At 47.6% G+C, this 19,396-nt stretch overlaps 1 protein-coding gene across 1 annotated transcript in view; it reads right to left on the reverse strand.

Annotated features, from left to right (window-relative positions):
- LOC142882577 (uncharacterized) overlaps positions 1–18,838 on the reverse strand; it is a gene marked incomplete at its 3' end in the record, with an annotated part of 32,806 nt that extends 13,968 nt beyond the window's left edge. Inside the window, exons 1-6 of the mRNA XM_076017378.1 lie at positions 18,834–18,838; positions 18,219–18,230; positions 13,834–13,948; positions 12,403–12,643; positions 4,716–4,810; positions 1,969–2,090 (exon numbers count right to left, since the gene is read on the reverse strand). Coding sequence (XP_075873493.1) covers positions 1,969–2,090; positions 4,716–4,810; positions 12,403–12,643; positions 13,834–13,948; positions 18,219–18,230; positions 18,834–18,838 — 590 coding nt within the window. The remainder of the gene's footprint in view (positions 1–1,968; positions 2,091–4,715; positions 4,811–12,402; positions 12,644–13,833; positions 13,949–18,218; positions 18,231–18,833) is intronic.
- Positions 18,839–19,396: the final 558 nt, after the last annotated feature.

A 19,396-nucleotide genomic window follows, 5' to 3' on the forward strand; every position in this document is an offset into this window, starting at 1 on the left:
TTGGCGAGTAATCTGTTACTAAGTAATCCACTACTGGAATTAAACTACTTTTTGATTGACGGAGTAATGTAGCTCCGACAGTGTTGGCGAGTAATCTATTACTAAGTAATCCACTATTGTAATTAAACTACTTTTTGATTGATGGAGTAATGTAGCTCCGACGGTGTTGGCGAGTAATCTGTTACTAAGTAATCCACTACTGGAATTAAACTACTTTTTGATTGACGGAGTAATGTAGCTCCGACGGTGTTGGCGAGTAATCTGTTACTAAGTAATCCACTACTGGAATTAAACTACTTTTTGATTGACGGAGTAATGTAGCTCCGACGGTGTTGGCGAGTAATCTGTTACTAAGTAATCCACTACTGGAATTAAACTACTTTTTGATTGACGGAGTAATGTAGGTCCGACGGTGTTGGCGAGTAATCTATTACTAAGTAATCCACTACTGTAATTACACTACTTTTTGATCGACGGAGTAATGTAGCTCCGACAGTGTTGGCGAGTAATCTATTACTAAGTAATCCACTATTGTAATTAAACTACTTTTTGATTGATGGAGTAATGTAGCTCCGACGGTGTTGGCGAGTAATCTGTTACTAAGTAATCCACTACTGGAATTAAACTACTTTTTGATTGACGGAGTAATGTAGCTCCGACGGTGTTGGCGAGTAATCTGTTACTAAGTAATCCACTACTGGAATTAAACTACTTTTTGATTGACGGAGTAATGTAGCTCCGACGGTGTTGGCGAGTAATCTGTTACTAAGTAATCCACTACTGGAATTAAACTACTTTTTGATTGACGGAGTAATGTAACTAGAACATCGACAGTGTTGGCGAGTAATTTATTACCAAATAATCCACTACTGGAATTAAACTACTTTTTGAGTGATGGAGTAATGTAACTAGATTACCATGGCAAAACTGGTAATTATGTCATAATTACTTTATCAAGCAACGATTTTGTTGCTTTTCCGAAATCTTCTAATGACTTTTAACGGTACGGGCTGTGCAAAAGGCTCCAGTTCTGTGAAATGTGCAGTTTGTGTTCAGAGAGCAAACACTCATTCATGTTAAGAGGACAGGGGCAATATTTGCAATTGCAAAAAGTTGATTCAAAGCACCGAGCAACTGTTACTTTATCTTTTTTTTTTTTAACTAAAGTAATTAGTAATGGATTACTTATGAAACAAAGTATTTAAAGAAGTAATTAGATTACTTTGTGAGGGAGTAATCAGTAGTTGCATTGCTTTTACGGAGTAACCCCAACAACGCTGAACGTGAGATTTCAATGAGATTTTTCTCCTCCTCCTCCTCCTCTTTTCAGTCAGTGCCGGGGTCACGTGACCTTTCTGCGAGGTGTTTCTCGGCCTCGCGATGTTGTGATGCTAAATTCAACCCGGTCGGTCGATTATAGGCACGCATTTGTCTTCATGACCCTGGTTCTTGAAGGTTCGTCACCATGTTGCAGATTAGCCAGTGATGCGGTGAGCGCCCGAGCAACTGAGTGTGTTCAATTCAGCAGTGGAGTGACGAGCAAGCGTTGGGGGTTCAGCTGTGAAGTCGCCTTCGGAAATTCCGTCGGAGAGCTGAACATGTCTAATTCTCCGAGCTGTGTGTGACGAAGTACGATGATGCACGCCGTTCACCTTTTGATAAAACCTCGAAATATTTCGTAGCGAACCAACTTCTGAGCTCCCATGGAAAGTTTTCTCACTCACTTTAATCCTCTGTGTGGACAAATTCAGCTCCCACTTGCGATGAGCTTTGGTCAGGTCAAAAGCCGTCCTAGCCGATCGTCGGCGGCCAATCGGCACCAGTATCCAAAACGAACAGAGAGGCGCTCTGATTGGCCGTATCCGTTTTGTGTGTGTGTGTGTGAACGCACCGGCGTCTGTATCCGAAAACCAGGCGATGACAGGTTTGAGGTTTTAGTGGGGAAAGGGAGCGAGCGTGGAGACCTACCGCAGGGAGAACGTGTGCTCCTCCATCTCCTCCGCGTCCTCCGTCTCCTCCCGCGCCGTGGCTCCGCCCGCCCGCCTGCTCACGCTGGGGCCGCGGCTATTTGTCTTCTTGATTGGCTTCTTCTGTGAGGAGCAGATATCAGGGGGGGGGGGGGAGTGAGGAACGCACGCGGATGTCGTTTGTAATCAAAGCAGGAGTCGGGCGGTCGGGGGGTCGGGAGGGTGGAGGGGGGGGGGGGGCAATTTATCTTGGGGGATGCGGGCGGCGACGCGGGCAGAGACGCTCCGGAAGCTTCGGCTGACGCGAGACGAGAGCGGCGGCGAGATCTCGCGCGGCACGCCATCACTCAAGCCGAGTTCATCTGTGAAGACGGCGGCAGCGGCGGCGGTTAAATATGTCATATCTTGAGCAGCTGGCATTTTTTTTTTTGTGTTTATTTTTTTATTTTTTTTTGCTGTCAACTGTCGTAAACACAGTCAGACGCGAGTCGGGCAGGAAGTGCCGGAGCTTTAAATATTTCATCCGAGGTTACTCGGCAGCAGATATTATTTGTTAAGCCGCCAAACACGTTCGAGGCTTGCTCTTTTTTTTTTTTTTTTTTTTTGCTTTTTTTTCTCCCTCCCCCCTGCTCCCCTTCCCCTTCCCCTTCGCCTTCCCCCGGCCCTGTCAGCCCTGCCTGCGTCGCCCTTGGGTGGGCTTAGTGCCTTTTCTGCTTGAACTTGTGAAATGCTCACTGATGTATGTTAATGAGATCCACAGTTGGAGAAAAGCAACCTTTCTCATTCTTCCCGCTCAACCTCCACCCCCCCCCCACCACCACCACCACTCCACCTACTCCCCCATATAATTTCTTAAATCTCTTCCTGCCCCCCCCCCCCCCTCGCCACCTCCGAGATAAACTAGGCCCGGGACGTAGTAAATGGGCACGGCCCCATAAAAGCTCCATCCGTTTTCATAGGGCAATCTTTGCCAAAGCAAGCTTGGATTCCAGAGTGATGATCACAATAAAAAAGGTGGAAAGGAGCGGAAGAGCGAGCGGAGGAGCGGGCGCGAGGGAGGGAGGGATGGGGTGGAAGGAAGAAAAAAAAAATGCGGCAGCTATATAAACCGCAATGTTCTCCGGTGTCTCCCCCTCAATAAATTTAATGCAATACCTTAAGAGTGCATTCCGTATATAGCGGCACCGCTGCCCCGTGGGCACGAGTGGTCGGCGGTAGAGAAAATTCATTTTAATTAGGCCCCGCACTGCAGGTTGAGGGGTTGAAATCTGATCCCCGGCGCTCCCGGACTGTGGTGGTGGTGGGGGGGGAGGGGGTGGGGGGTGGTTGGAGTTGGAGATCACTCCACTTAATCATTACACAACAGGGTTCAAGCGGCGCAACACCTGACGGAGAGTTAGCCGGTCGTTAAGGGGGGAGGCAGGGAGGATAGGTGTGTGTGTGTCAGGCGGGGGGGGACGACGACGTAAAATGAGACATATTCCGCAGAGACGTGAAAATCTCTCGTTGACAAAGTCTGATGAGTAGTGCGTTAAAAAAAAAGTTTATTTTTAGCAAATCAGCTGCAAACATATCGTCTGACATCATCATAAAATGTATTTGTTGTGTTTTCATTTGCCAAAAATAAAATCACAACGGTCAATAATCAACTTTGTAGGATTGTTGCACTGTCGTAGTTAACAATAATAATAATAATAATAATAATAATAATGATGCATTTTATTTTGGTGGCGCCTTTTAGGTCACCCAAGGTCACCTTACAAAAGAAATGGGGTCATAAAAAGAGATCACCAACATTATTAGAAACAAACCAGACAAAACTTCAAAATAAAAGCGAGTGCGCCAGTGTTTGGTTATGAGGACTATGCCAGTTTAAACAGGTGGCTTTTGGGTTTGACCGTCTGACTGTCTGATGCGTTGGGGGAGAGACTTCCAGAGCTTGGGTGCTGAGGCGTGAAGTGAAGGAAGTTCAGGACTTTACTCTGACATCACAGCCAGTGGTGCACGAAAAGGTTTGAGTGAGTGAGTGAGATCATCAGAAAACAGGCAACCATGATGAAAAACAGTCTGCAATACCCTCTCTGACCATTAGGTGCTGCCATATCTCGCAGACCGGGGCCTTTAAGACCACGTTAGCCAGCATAGGATGTTGAGGCTGCCAACAATGTGGGGTGGGGGTTAGTGGGGGGGGGGAGACGTGTGTGTGCATCTGCGTGATGGATTGTTAGTGGGCTTCTTACCACCTCGACAATAACAAAAAAAAAAAAATGGCACAAAGGCGCAGTGACAGGGGGGCGGACCAGGAGGCAGCAAACGCCGGCTCAGCACACGCAGTCATTTCGCAATTACCACTTCAAAGTATGGCAGGTAACATGCGGGCTTTGATTCATTTAGCTTAAGTCCTCTATGCTACAGGAAGAGGCGTGTTTAGGGTGGCTTGGAGAAGAGAGAGAGAGGAGGGGTACGGGGCGGGGGGGGGGGGGGGGGGGGGGGGGGGACGAGGCCTGGCTGGCTTTGCTGATTTCACAGAATTTGAGCTGCTTTGGCTTGTCAAGCAGATCAAAACTGGCTTTGAAGGCTGAAAAAATACCTGTTAGTGTGAAATGTATTTTGACAAATCTCAGATAATAAGGCGGGGAGGTGCGTGTAGGGAGGGCGGAGAGGGGGTGGGGGGGTGGGGGAGGGTTTTGGGTCGGTGGGAGCACTTTGCTGGGGGAAAAAAAAAAAAAAAGAAAGAAAAAGCGCTACCTTGCCGGGAATCCCGTCGTCTGCCTTCTCCCCGCACGGATCGCTCCTCTCGCCCGCGATGTTTCCGGAAATGGCTCCCGAGGAGGAATTCTTCCCTGCAACCCGAAAGAGAATTAACGGTGCGCCGTGAGTGAGGAGCGGGTGGTTTGGTTGGGGACGTGGGGAAAGGAAGCAAAAAAAACAAAAAAAAAAACAAGGTGAATGTTTGTTTTGTTTCGCTAACCGCAACTCTCACCTGCGGCACGGCTGAGTGACGTTTACGTGACAGGTTGCCAAAGATTGTATTTAGGAAAGAAAAAAACCTGTGAACGTGAAAATGCCGTCACAGATTTACATTGGACGGTTACGCAGAAATTAGGCTCGAATGCTGAAATGCGTCAAACTAAATAAAGGATAAAAGTTCAAAAGGACAGTTTGACTGCGCCAAAGACGCTCGTTCCTACTTTGTGTGTGTGTGTGTGTGTGTGTGTGTGTGTGTGTGCGTGCGCGTTCCCCGGAGACTTGCAGAGCAACAAAAGGTGGAGAAGTGCCGCGCTAACTGAACGCTGCACCGTCACGTCAGTCTGCCTCAGTCCCAGGAGCTGAAACCTTCCCAGTCTCGACACTTTCTCTAATTCGCGCAATTAGAAATGATGAAAAATTGAAGAAAAAAAAAAGAAGAAGAAGAAATGTAGTCAGGGTTTAATACACTTTGCCATTTATCTCTTCTTTAGAAAATTACTTTTGATGTATTTTTCCTCCCATCCAAACCGTTTTTTCCCCTTCACTCTCTCCCTCTCTCTCTCGCGCTCTCTCCCTCTATCTGTCTGACTTCTTTTTTTTTTCTCTCCCCCTGCTGTAATTTAAATGGTAAGCCGCCAGATGTGTGTCTCATGCTTGAAGAGTCGGAGATCTGCATTATTTAGCATATTAACATTCGCAGAATTTAAAAAAGGGTCCCTGCATTGCCTGGAGGTTGTAATTAAGTAAACCTTAGCTTGATACATGTTAAAAAAAAATAAATAAAAAAAAAAAAAACTTTTTCTACACCCTGCTCCCCCCCCCCCACCCCCCCGCCCGCCCGTGGAAGCAGTCACATCTATATAATGCATATGGAAACGACGGTGATGGTATAAAAAAATTTTCTTGCTGCAGGATTAAATATATCAGTAATAATAACTTAAATGGAGGCAACACATCAGAAAGCCCCCTGACAGCTTAAATATACCTAAATGGGGGTGGTGGGTGGAGGGGGGGTTGGGGGAGGGGCAGCGGCTGGGTTCTATTTTTAAGGCCCCATCTGAAATCAGATTTCATCCCCGCGCGGATGCAGTTTCTTTTCTCTCCCCCCGCCCCCCCCCCCGCGTCTTTCTTAATTGCCGCCAATTTGCAGCTCAGCATTTCGGAGGGGTGGGGGGGGGGGGCGGTTACAAGATGGCGAGGTTTTGTTTGTTCTAGTCCAAAAAAAAAAAAAAAAAAAAGAAGTAAAAAAATAAATAAAATCACGCAGCGTTTTTTCCTCTCTTCGCGCGCCCAAACGCAGCTGTGCGTTTAACTGCGGCTGCATGTGCAACTTTAACTGTACATTTAATTCGGCGGAGGCGGCGGCATTTACGCTGCTGTTCTCCATCCCAGTGCGTGGTGGTTTCTCTGTCTCTTTCACCGTGCTGTGGAGTGCAGCGCCAAACCGGGCTTTGATCCGTTAATGTGCACGTTTGCAGCGATTACCATCAATATGATGCTATAAGATCATATGTCGCTTGACGATGCGATTCTTTTTATATATACAGTGTGTGTGTGTGTGTGTGTATATATATATATATATATATATATATATATATATATATACATATACACACACAAGCTTCAAAGGGTGTGTGTGTATATATACACACACACACACGTATACATACATACATATATATACATATATATGTACATATACATATGTATATATATATATGTATATATATATATATACATACATATATATATACACATATATATACACACATCTCAATCATTACATATTTAGTTATTTAGCATTTTTCTTCTTTTGCCATAATAATCCACATATCTCAGTCATATATTTGATGTCTTCAGTATGTATCTAAAGTGTCAAAGGTCAAAGTAGGGAAAGATAAAGAAAAAACAGGTGACAGGTAGTACATTATATATATATATATATATATGTATATATATATATATATATATATATATATATATATACATATGTACACAAAAGATAATTTAGCAACCTCCTAGCTGTGTAAACTGCAGATAGAACTAAATGAAGTACTCGGGTATTGGTTGCTTGTATTCATCAGAACACCATAGTTTAATAGTTTCTATCCAGCTGATGGAAATAATTTTACGTTAATGTCCGTTCCCCTAAATGGTTTAGATGCAATAAATGGAATCATAATAAATCCCTCTCATCCTTGCAAAGCACCCGTGCGTGGTGAAACGTGCACAGATAACACACTGGCAGGCAGGATGATGAGTTAAACTGTCCGACTTCGCACTCGTGAAAAAAATAAAGAAAGAAATCAACCCGTAGCCTGCTTGCAAACGCGCGGAGGCAGCGGCATCGGCATCATCATCATCATCATCCCCGACGGCTGAGGGCTACGTCTGTGAACTGCAGAGCGCCGGAGCAGCCACGGCTCCAGCCTCTGCGGGCACTCAAGGCCAACAACAGAACTCCTTGTTATCAACCTGTGCTCTGAGCTGTGTTTAGACAAGCATTCAGCGAGCTTCACACACACACACACACACACACACACACACACACACACACACACACACACACACACACACACACACACACACACACACACACACACACAGAGCGAATTGATGCACCCACACAGAGAAAGCTTTAAAAAAAAAAAAAAAAAAAGAGTATTATGTAGAAACTCGCATATACGTTCAGGGCAGGAAAAAAATAATAAAAAATGAGCGCGTCTGAACAACCCCCCCAAAATAAAAAATAAAAAAAGGAGAGGAAAAAAAACCCATAGCCGACTTGTTTTCAGTCTTGCTTACAACAGTGGAGCGGACTGAGGAACGAAGAGCCCGAGGGCCGTGACACTGCCGAGACCCCATCGCTGGGTTGCCGCCGAGATGCAGCCGGGCTGCGGTGGCGGCTGCGGCTCTACCTAGGCCCCTAATTGCCTGATGACTGGTCCGACGTTTGCCGCGGGATCGAAGGTCACTGACTCACGGATTACCCCCGAGTCCATGTCAGGATTTTTATGCTAATGTTGCCGCGGCAAAATGCGAGGAACGCGGCGTCGTGTCGCTCGGCTGTCTGTTTATTTATTTTTTGTCTTCCTTCGTTTCTCATTTGTTTTTTTTCTCTCTCCTCCCTTTCTTCCCAACGACAAAAGCAGACGCTCAGTCATCGCGTCCAAGACATGTCTGGCATTGAGACGCTTTTCGCTCCGAAAAACTTGCCTGAAAGCACCGAGTTGTTGTTTGTTTTGTTTTTTTGTTTTTTTCCCACGCAAAAATAATCAGAAAATTATTCTTTTGTATGCATGGCAAGGATAGTGTCTCAAGATATGTCTTAAGTTTGCATAACCCAGAGTTCTAAACACCAAGCGGTTGTTTTAATAGATGCTAATTTAAAAAAAAAACACGACCCTCAAAGACAAAATCATGTGAAACTGTTGCCGATCCATTGGACTAATGATTTATAAATATTGCAAATGATGGACCAGTAGCTGTCAGGGTTTCCAACTAACAATCTAAAATACCTCCTGAATTACCCTGTGGTACAATTTAGATTTTTCTTTCGACGAGGTGAAACTCTCCGTGTCCGATATATGAGGGAGTGGACCCGAAACTTTTTCAATGTCCTGTGAAAACTTTCCTTTGTGAAGGATTCTGCGCCAAAAAATGAACGTCACAGCCAGTTTCAATCGGAGCATTTTGCCTTTTTGTCCTCTTTTGCATTTTCACATCCAGTTTGTGGTAGAATTTAGTTGCCACTTCCTGTGACTGGAATACAGACACTGTGAAGGTCCCATAAAAAAAAAGAGGGGGGGGGGTCGGCTTTGGTCAACTTTGATTGCCTTCGTCCCACATGTGCCGCCTGGGTCCCCCACACGTGCACGCAGTCCTCCGGGGCCTTGTTTTCCCCACACCCACTGCGCGGGGATTACATGTTCGTCTCCGCACAACAAGCTTCAAAGGTTGAACCCATCCATTTGGAATCTGGACATTGTTGAATTAATCAGCGGGGGATGCAGAGTGGGACTGATTGAGAGGGTATGATGTAACATTGCGGTCTGGAACTCTGATGACTGGGACCGGGGGCCCCCGGAGCGGAGGGGGGGCGGGGGGGAGGAAGCGCATCCTGAAAGTGCAAGCAGGGCAGCGCTCCAAAGAAGACTTCAGATGAGGAATCCTCGAAAATTCACAAGCCGACGCTCAAGGGAATGGATGTTGTGATGTGTTTGTTTGGAGTCGGCGCGGGGAGGGAGGGGGGGGGGGGGTCGGAAAACGAAGCGGCGATACAGTTTTATGGCGGAATCGCTGATCCACTGAGGGCGATCCCGAAACGAGACGCTAATCTAATTAGTCGTTTGGGCTCAAACAAACCCATTGTAACTGGATCATTCAGCTAATGTGAAAGGTCACTTAACCCAGCGCGCCTCCAGCTAATCTCCATGTTGAAAAGCCAAACACACTCCCGTTATGCTCGGACGAGTCAGCTGAGGTAAATTAAGAGTCATCGCCGTCGTCATCCGAGGGCACGAAGACTACAAACATGCGTGCCCGGCGCGCAAGCCGTCATCTCCAGATTTTCCAATCAAAACTTGTCAGGGTTTGCTCTTCTTCCTCGATTGGGACGTCTTCCGTAACAGACGTCTAATTGCACAACGTGATTTCCCCCCCCCTCCCCCCCCTCATATTGGGATTAATTAACTTTAGGCCCCGGGAACAAAAACTTCCAGTCAAGCTCGGCTACGCGCGTCCGTTTATCGGTGACAAGAGGTCTCAGCGCCGCTCGGTGCCGGCGAACGGGTAATTGGAAAAATCCTGCCGCCATGTGAGGCGCTCGCACAAGGGGAAAACAGAGAGGCATGAAATGGGGAGGAAACGTCGGAAAACCCCGAGCCTTGACAAGGAGGGGAGGACCGAGGAAGAGGGGATCATTTGTTCCTCATCTCCGCGCTGAATTGGATTTTCATCCGGGCCCTCGGTTGAAGCTGTCCGTCCAATCGCTTCCCCCTCCGTCCCCCCCGGGCGTTTGACGCGATCGCGCCATCGGAACGTGGTAATTCGCTCCAGAGGTGATCATCCTGGACGCGAACGTTCCAAAGCTCAAGGAACGTCAGGTTGACTTAGGGAAACGGCGCCGACGAGGTGTTGTTCGGGACGGCTTTTGATCCTCGATTTTACTCACAGATCAGGTGTTTTTTTTTTTTTTTTTTTCCCCTCCGCTGGCCGAGGAACCACCTCACCTGCGTGCACGCCACGGAACGCAGCCAAATGCTGCGGCGTTGATGAAAAACGGCCACTTCCCGGCTCCTCACGCACGGGGGGGTGGGGGGGTGGGGGGGAGTCTCCCGACGGTTACCCCAACCTCCCACTCTCCTTCTCCCTTCCTCGCCGGGGTTGAGGTTGGGGGTGAGGCGGCCCGGTTCGCCGGCGGTCACTTCCCTTGTGGGCGTCGGGGATCTCGGTGGGGGGGGTCACAGGTCAGGCGGCGGAGGAAGCGACAAGCTGTGAAATGTAAAAGGACCAATTTCTTCCACATGTTTCAGCTGCTGGGAGAGCGCTGCCAAGCTGTCAGCCGGCATCACGCTTTAAAATGGGCCAGGGTGCTACCCAGCAGACCTGTCACAACTCATTTGTAATTAAAGAAAAAAAAAAAAAAAAAAAGGCCTGTGTGATGTTTAAAGCAGAGGCACCCCAGAAACTTTTGAGGACTGTTAAATAAAGATGAGCCGTGAGCGTGCGGGGGGGAAAAAAAAAAAAAAAAAAAGAGAACGGAGGGGAATTTAAAAGATGTGGATGACAAAGACGCCAAGGCGATCGTCTTTGTTGGAGATCAATACCCAACCAGGCCAAGTTCCATCACTGGCTGTGGCCAGGATATTATCTCCTGACCTGAAAGTAGCTGAGACACAATGGCGAGTTTAGGAGGGGGGGGGTTAGCGGATGCCTATTGCGATTAGTCAAGGTCATTGACCTCCTCAAGACGTGTCTGCACTCGTCGGTCCGAGTCCAACGCGACCGGCAGATCAAACCAGCGCCGCTGATCGTCTGAAATAACGAATCCGGGATCGTAGCGAGACCTCATCCCGCCGAAAGATTGAAGCAGGAAGGAGCGGCGGTCCAGCCACATGACTAAAACATGGAAACCCAATCCCGTTCACATCTGGGAATCCCAGTCTCGGAGCAACCTGTCTTCAGACTGGAGGAGGAAACCAGATCACCTGAAGGAAAAGCTCACAAATGCAGTGGTGGTGGTGGTGGTGGTGGGGGGGGGTGCACGCAGGGGTCAGAAAGAAACAACCCTTCCCCCGCCTTTATTCCTCCCATCGAGCTGCTGTGCATTCGAGTGACCGCGGCACTGGTTCCTCAATCCGTGAAGCAGCTGATCTTTGGTGTGGGAAAACAGCAACCAATCCGAGAGGTGAAACGTTCCCGACTCCTGACGCTCAACTGCGATTGGCCACGGTGGATCTGGTGCGCTGGCGTGCTGGGAATGGATGGTACAACCCAACCAAAATGTGAAATAAATACGAGTGCGTCATGGCTGCAGCATCCGCACCTGCTGTCGTTGGCCTGACTGCATTGCTAGCAAACGCGTTGCTGTTCCTTACCGTGGCCAACCAATCGTGTTCAGTGCTTTGTTTTCTGTACATTGCGTCCTTCCCGAGGCGCGCAAAACTACAACACAATGGTGCAGAGCTTGCTGCAGGTTCCGTAGAGTCTTTACAAGGCATAACAGACCACGAATGGTTAAATTGCATTATTTTCTTTGCAAGAAATCAATGGCAACTTTTTGACATGTCCAAGTCGTTCCACGCCCAGGACCGAGCCCGTCGGGATGTGTTTGTCAAATCCGTTGACTGTAACCCCAGCTGACGACTTTAAGTACTAGCTCGGTGAATTCCCCTGAACGTTTGTAATGCAAGTCCCGGATGTTGAGAATATTTCCCCCAACTTTCACAATCTTTCCTCGCCGCGGTCCCGACTCGTTTCCAACGGCACTCTCCATGAAAAACAAAACATTGAATCCCAGAATCGATGAGAGGGCTTTCACCTTTTTTTGTTTGAGTTTAGGTTGTGAAACAATAAGAAAAAAAAAAAAAACACAGCTCATTTGGCTCATTTGTTTGGTACACAGAAGAGGTTGTGTTTGCTTTATCATCGAGTTGTTCCAGAATTTTGCAAGGTGAAGCGAGTGCGGACTTAACCTGAGCCAACACCAATGTTGCAGCGTATCAGTTGGGGTTTTTTTTCTTTCTTTCTAATTTAACTGAGAAAACAATGTTTTGTTTGACTTTGACTCCCGTCTGTCTGTCTGTCTGTCTGTCTGTCTGTCAAGCCTGGCCCACAGTGTCTCGCCCAGCCCTTCCCTCAAGGGTGTTCGCCTCGGCCTCGCTTGCGAGTGATTCCTGCCGTTCTCGTCCCCGGCGCTTTTGACATTAAGAGGGTGACATTTGAAAAACATTCAAACCCCCACCTGGCAAGGACGAGGAGGAACACGCCGAATCGGCCGACAGGTGAAGAGGGGACCCTCGGTGAGAGGGGCCCGCGCCGGGGCCTGCCGGGGGCTGCTGTTGGCCGCACGTCTGGGGCCGGAGCTGCAGCTTGCTGTGGAGCTGCTCGCGGGGGGGGGTGTCGGGCCGAGCCGCGGCGAGGGGCACGGATGGGACTCCGCAGCGGCCCGGCCCCTTTGTTGTTCCGAGAGGAAGCCTCTTCACCTGAAGCGCCACAACGGGGCCGATTAGAGGGGAACATGTGGGTTCATTAGAACGACTTTCATGTTGATGTCATCAGCAGTTAAGGTTTTTTTTTTTTCTCTCTCTCTCTCTCTCTCTCTCTCTCTCTCGTTTGTTTGTTTGGTTTGTCTTGCATTCTATTATTCCATTGCATCACCGTTTGTTTGTGGAATAAGAACATGTGCTACCAGTTACTCTGCAGGTGCTAGTGATCAAACCTCAGAGGAGTATTAGTATTTGTCATTATGTGCAATTACGTGATAGAAAATAATTTCATTAAGGCCATAAACGTGCAGTTTTTTTCAACAATTTTGCATTCTATTAGGCCGGTGGATCCAAATGTTGTCTGTCTGTAATCCAATGTGCACAACACTGGCAAGCCCTTGTTTTGCAGGAAATTCAATTTGGATGAATAACAATTTATGCATTTATTTATCTAATTTATTGATTTAATTCATTGCGAACATGTTAACAGCAATAGAGAAAAACAGACAAAAAAAAACGGAAAATAAAGAAGACAAAGTCAAGCAAACAACGAAAGTAACAGCCATGATGTCTCTTTTGTTAGCATCAGCTATGATGCTAACAATATTACAAAACACCACCCTGTAAGTGAAATTCAAGCAAAAGGTGCATCCTCTGTGTCTTAACTCACAGTATTGGCGAGCAATCCATCACTAAATAATCCACTACTGTAACTAAACTACTTTTTAGCAACAGAGTAATGTAATGCGATTACTCTGGCAAAACTGGTAATTAAATCATAGTTACTTGATCAAGTAACGATAGCTAAAAATGTCCTATTGTCCACAAAATGTATGAAATTTAGAAAAACAACCGAAAACACAGATGTCGCAGATTGATGATGCGGCCCGTGCATGCGACGTCGTTGATGTGCTTCGACGCACCAAAGCTGGAAATACAAACATTATTTGTGGTTCGTTGTGTGCAGGAAACAAGACGTTCTCAACTGTTACTTTACCTTTTTTAAACTAAAGTAATTGGTGATTGATTACTTATGAAACAAAGTAGTTGAAGAAGTAATTAGATTACTTTTTAAAGGCGTAATCAGTAGTTGGGTTACTTTTATGGAGCAATCCCAACGACGCCGCTAACGCGCGCCTTTGCATGCAATCCCAAGTCCAACAAGCAAATCGCACACAAACACACACCTGGAAGTACAGGTTGCAGAGCCAGTGGTCGAGATCCGATGAGATAAGGGCCTCAATTTTTTGAAACTGGTCCAGCTGAGTGTTTGGAGCTCCTCTGACTAGCGGGGTTTTAAACCTTAAGGGGCGGGCCGGGGGGAGATGGGGGGGGGGGGGGGGGACAGGTGTAGAATGGAAAATTTTCAAAGATTTTCATCGGAATTCTGCACAAAATACGCTCACGCGATCTGTCCACCTGCCGTCGATGTGACGGAGGTTCGGTCCGCACACGGGGAACGCCCCCCACGCCACCCCCGGACTGGCGCGGTCGCCGGGTCCTGGTAGATTTATGAGCTGGAATATGAGGACCGTGGAGGGAAGGACCTCATCGGCTGCCGGTAGGATCTGGAGAAACACGGGGGTGGGGGGGCGGACACCGCGTTCGCCAACAATGCAAGCGCAAACGGGCGCCTGCAGGCACACAGACACACACACACACACACAAACACCAACCAACGTACGCACACATATGCAGATGCACGTACGCGGACACACGGTGGGCCCCCCCCTGCTCACCAACCACAAACCCAATGACAAACAGACACGCTGAGGGTAACAAACAGGACGGGAGCCCCGGGGAGCAACTTAATCTACACCCTCCACTTGAAATCTGCTCTAACTTATTTCCATGTTCGTTTTCATATCCTCCCTTAACTGTCATTCTCAGCCGCCCGGCTCGGGCAAATTGCTCGAAACGAGATGCCTGGAATGATAAAGACATCAAAAAACAGGGGGGCGGAGGAAGCGATTGCCGCCCGCCCGCCCGCCGCCGCTGCCGCCGTGTCTGTGGGCTGACAGTTACTGAATTTGCGATGCAGCGAGAAGCCCATCAATCAAACTGATGATATTAGGGGGAGATCTCGCGCGGAGACCGAACGTGTCAGCAGTTAGCGGTTGGTGGCGAGCGCGCACCTTCCTATTTACCAAGAGCAGCCTGGGTTTGCTTAAAAAATGAAGTGACAGCGAGGCGGGTTGCCACTTCATCCATCACGGGGAGGAGCCAATATTTTACCCCTTTTATTAGTCGTATTGGAAAAACGCGGGGGACTTGTTTTAACACATAAATCACGGCTATCCCCGCTACCCACAAGTCATAATCTGCTTCTGGTTTGCACCTGTGAGATGATTGGTGGCGCTCCCCCGACCCGGGACACAAATTTATGGCATAATATCACACACGTCATGGATATTGAGGACATTTCATGTTATTCATTTAGAGTAAGAAATATGATTGCAATGCAAATGGCCATTCCGGCAGCCGCCGCCCCCCCCCCGCGGGTTGTGTGTGTTGTTTGCGGCGTCGGCATGTTTTATGCACATGGGTTGTGTTACAGTGAGGCTTGTGAGTGCGGCCCAGTGCTTTAGAGGTTTTCTTGCTTCCTCTGTTTACTACTGGTGGAGCTGTTCACACCTTGAGACTGAAGCTATTTAAAGGGACACGTTGTAGTTTTTTTACCACAAGGAGTATTTTTTGCAATTTATTGACTTATAACAGCGAAAAAGACGCCCCCATGCGTCTATATATAACTTAGTCTAGCTCATACTAGCTTGTTTTCCGTGAGATGGCGTCGGGCTAACGCGCAATGTTATATTTAGATATATAGTCCTAGCTATGCCAGGGCAACCGGGCCATCTGTGTTGCTAATTTGGGTGCCGCTCGTCTGGTCACAAGTCGTGGCAATGCTTTAATTCAAAGCAGGCTGAAATAAGGCGCGTTCGTACGCAAAAGTGCTGTGGGAAGCGTCGCTATGTGAAAAGACGACTTAGTTCCTCCGCAACAGTCACCAAAAAGTGGTGGGAAAAAAAAAAAAAACAAGGCCAAACCTGCAAATCTTCAAGCGCATGTATTCCCTCTCGTGTGTTTATAGATTATCTCCCTTTAGCATCGCTATATGGGATCTCGTGCGTTGCTTCTCCTTTTCCTTTTGGTTTAAAACTGCACAAAAATAGAACAAAAAAAAGGCAAGAAAGAAAAAAAAAAGCAGTGGGTGCCCGACTTCTCCCAAGTGCACCCACTTGCACGAGGAAAAATCCAACACATCTCTCCGACTGAACTGCGCTGCGCCCGCCCTAAATCCGAGCCCAGACACAAGAAACAAAAGGGGGCCGATGGAGGAGGGAGGGGGGAAAAAAAAAAAAAAAAAAAAACGATGGCGAGAGCGGCAGGAAAGGAAAATAAGCTCCTGGCTTCGTCTTACCATCGCTAATTCCTCATTTCCTCTCGGAAGGGAAGGCACGGCGAGCAGCCTCGGAGAATGCACGCTGTGGTCGTGGGCAAAGAGGAGCGGAGGAGAACATCCCCAGCCAATCCCCACGATAGTCTCAGACAAATCTTATCAGCGCCTCCGCCGCTGTCAATGAGGGCCACGGCAACAACAGGTCTCTCGCCCAGGCTCGCCTGATGGCTTTTTTTGTTTGTTTGTTTTTTTGCAAAGGAGGACTGACGGTTTTTATTTTTTTACATTTTCTTGTTTTTCACAAATGAATGCGACCGAACGTCCGCATTCAGTTCATGCCAGCTTCCACCCCGTCCTTTATGCTGGATGGGAGCCGTAGACGGCATTGTGGAGCCCGCTCTGGCTCGGTGAATACACCCACCAGCACATTGACGGTGTCCACATGTGCTAAATGCTCCTGCTAAGGCCTTTTTTTTTTTTTTTTTTTTCTTTTTTGGAAGGAACAGCCCCTTTTCTGAGCCCAAACAAAACTCCCAAGGATCAGGAGGGACAGTGGATTTAGAGGTTTCTGCTTGAGCGCTCTCCTCACTGAAGAAACCTTAAAATGAGAGGTTTCTAATCCACTGGTCAATATTGCCCATCGAGAGGGCGTGTGGATTTGCATGGTTGGTACTTTTTTTTTTTTTTTTGGTCGTTTTTTTTTTCCCTCTTCTTTTATGGGGCTTTAAACAGTGCGCCATGCACCCGTTTTTATCTCCCCGTCTGGTTTCATGTGAGAAGCACATGAACTCTTTTATTATGTTCTGAAAGCGGCAGTTTAGATTCCTAATGCTCCTCAGAAATATTGCTCTTCCGTCGACCCTGCAAGGTTTATATTTCCTACTTTTAGCCCGGGTTGGGCTCAGCCTTGCCACAGACCTTTGCCTTAAAGACATGCAAAGACTAAAAAAAAAAACCCAAAAATAAAAAAAATAAAAAACTACTCCAAAAATTTTCCATTCGCGCTTCATTTTCATTCCAATAAAACATTACTTCCTTATATAAATGAATAATTGATCTCGGGTTTGATTTACATGCATGGATTAAATGTCACGTTTTGAAAAGTTGTTGTTTTATTCATATGGAAATCCCCGGGTGGAACCCAGAGGCTGCGCGCGGCGCGTTTTTCATATGCCGCCTTGTCTCATAACCTCCATCCATCCGGGGGAAAGAGGGCTCCGTCTCGTCTCCGAGTGATGAGACCAAAGCAAACAGAACAAAGAAGGGGCTGCTTGTGGTGGGTGGTGTGTGTGTCTGTGTGTGTGTCTGTGTGTGGAGGGGGGGGGGGGCATCGGAGTTGTGGTAATGGCAAAATACCGAGCGTGCGACGTCGAGGCCGTGCGAGGACGACGGGAAGTTTGCCCTCCGGATTCTGCTTGTCGAGCGCAATCGATACCGTCCTTCAGCCAATATTGGAGGTGCAAAGGAGAAAAAAAAAAAAAGATTTGCATGTGAATGAAACTGAACTCAAACACGGGCTCGGCTAACTCTTAGCTTGAGTTAACCGCTCTTTCGTTCCGTTTGATGGCCTCCATCGACAGATCGTCGCCCTTCCTTGTTCGCAAGAGCAGAACGTTTCGCGTTATTTATTTTTTCCTCCTTCCACCCCGCATGTCCTCAACCCCTATTGCACGCATTGCACGGTTGCTTGCGTGTTTGCTTCTCGAGCGATACGGCCGGAAAGACACCCCCCCCCCCGGCCGAGGGAGGGGACGAGGCGTCTTCTCGCGTATGTCGATGACGCAGTGAGTTCCGACTGCTTTCCCCGGCCTCTTTCGCTGGCTGGCGGCTGAGACAGGAAGTGAGGGCGACCTTGGCAGTAATCCAGGGCAGGTTCGGCGAATCAGGGCCGAGTTTGCTCACGGAAAAGTATGTTGTTGTTAAAGAGTGACTTTGTTTTTATTCTTGAACGGCTGATCTCTTGCTGCCATCCACAAGCACTAAATGATTCCTCTGGAGAAGAGTGACAATGGATCCTCTCTGGCTCACGAAACATAGATGTAAATTGTATTACCGCATGTTATTCCCCAATTACTTTTGGATTAGTAATCAATTTAAATAACATTTAGTCTTTGTTTTGTTTTTTATTTCAAGTGGCTTTTGACCTGCAGAAAAGAAAAGAAAAACACTCACCATGAACAGGTTCTGGTTTATGTGCAGGTCCGAGTCGTAGTGCCGGCCCTGGTGCTCAACAGGCTCAGTGGACACGGCGCATTGGCGGTGAGTGCTTCTCTCACCACACCACGCAATAGCCGCTCCCCCGAGACGCTGGTGGAGGGCCACGCTGACAGCGTAGAGGCCCCTGGGAAGTTTGTCCCTCGCGGCTCTGAGGCAACGAACGCGCAACTCGATAGGCTGGGGAACCGAGCTGCGGTCGGCCTGGCAGAGAGAGAGAGAGAGTGTGAGAGAGAGAGTGAAAACAGAAAGTGCATTGAAGGGGCTGCAGACCAACAGCAAACGTGCAAAATGTGCAACATTTTTGATGCAGAGTCCACCCCCCCCCCCACCGCCATTTAGAACAGAGAAAGTTCCACATTTAAGTTTGTCTTCTCCGACTGTTGAGTTTCGCTCGTATTTCTGTTTGCTGTCACAAACAGCAATAACACAGCGTTATCGGCGGCGTCCACCCGTAACGGCAAATATTTAACCTGCCTAAATATTTAAATAAACATTTTGTTTAAAAAGGGAGGCTGCAGAGTTTCCAGAAAGAGCGGCGACCACCGTGCAAACACGACAGCCATCCACTACCTCATTGGTCCAAATTAGAAAAAAGAAGAAAAAATATGCTTTACTGGCCATGTGTATAGATTCTTTTGCCCTCTTTGTCCACTGTGGAGCTTTTACTCACAGCCTCGGTCAACCACCACAGGGGTGGAGTGCACCGCTAATAGGTGCATCAGGACTTTCCTCGTTATCCTACTTTACAGTAATATTTATGCTTCCTGTCGCCGGATCGCCCATTCATGCACATACACGCGCACACACACACACACACACACTAACCACGCTAACGCCTCCTTCGGGTGGTGAGCTCATCCCAATAACCTTCAGGCTACATCCGCCCGCTTGTTATTCGTCTGGGTGTTTGTTTTGGTGACATGTGCCTCTTTTATGGGGCTTAAGATGAGTAATAAGGTACGCTGGCGAGACACTTTATTTCTTTAAATTACAGCATAATAAGAGAATAAGGGAAATTCAGTATTTTTGTCCCCTTTGGCATATTTAATCAAGTTGAAATAAAGAGTAAATCTGCCTTGAACAGAGCCACTTGGTCTTTGACAGCATCTTTTTTACGATTATTTTTTTAAACT

This window comes from Nelusetta ayraudi, unplaced genomic scaffold, assembly GCF_046127955.1.
Source record: "Nelusetta ayraudi isolate G7.1 ecotype Tasmania unplaced genomic scaffold, CSIRO-AGI_Nayr_v1 ptg000332l, whole genome shotgun sequence".
NCBI classification, from domain to species: domain Eukaryota; kingdom Metazoa; phylum Chordata; class Actinopteri; order Tetraodontiformes; family Monacanthidae; genus Nelusetta; species Nelusetta ayraudi.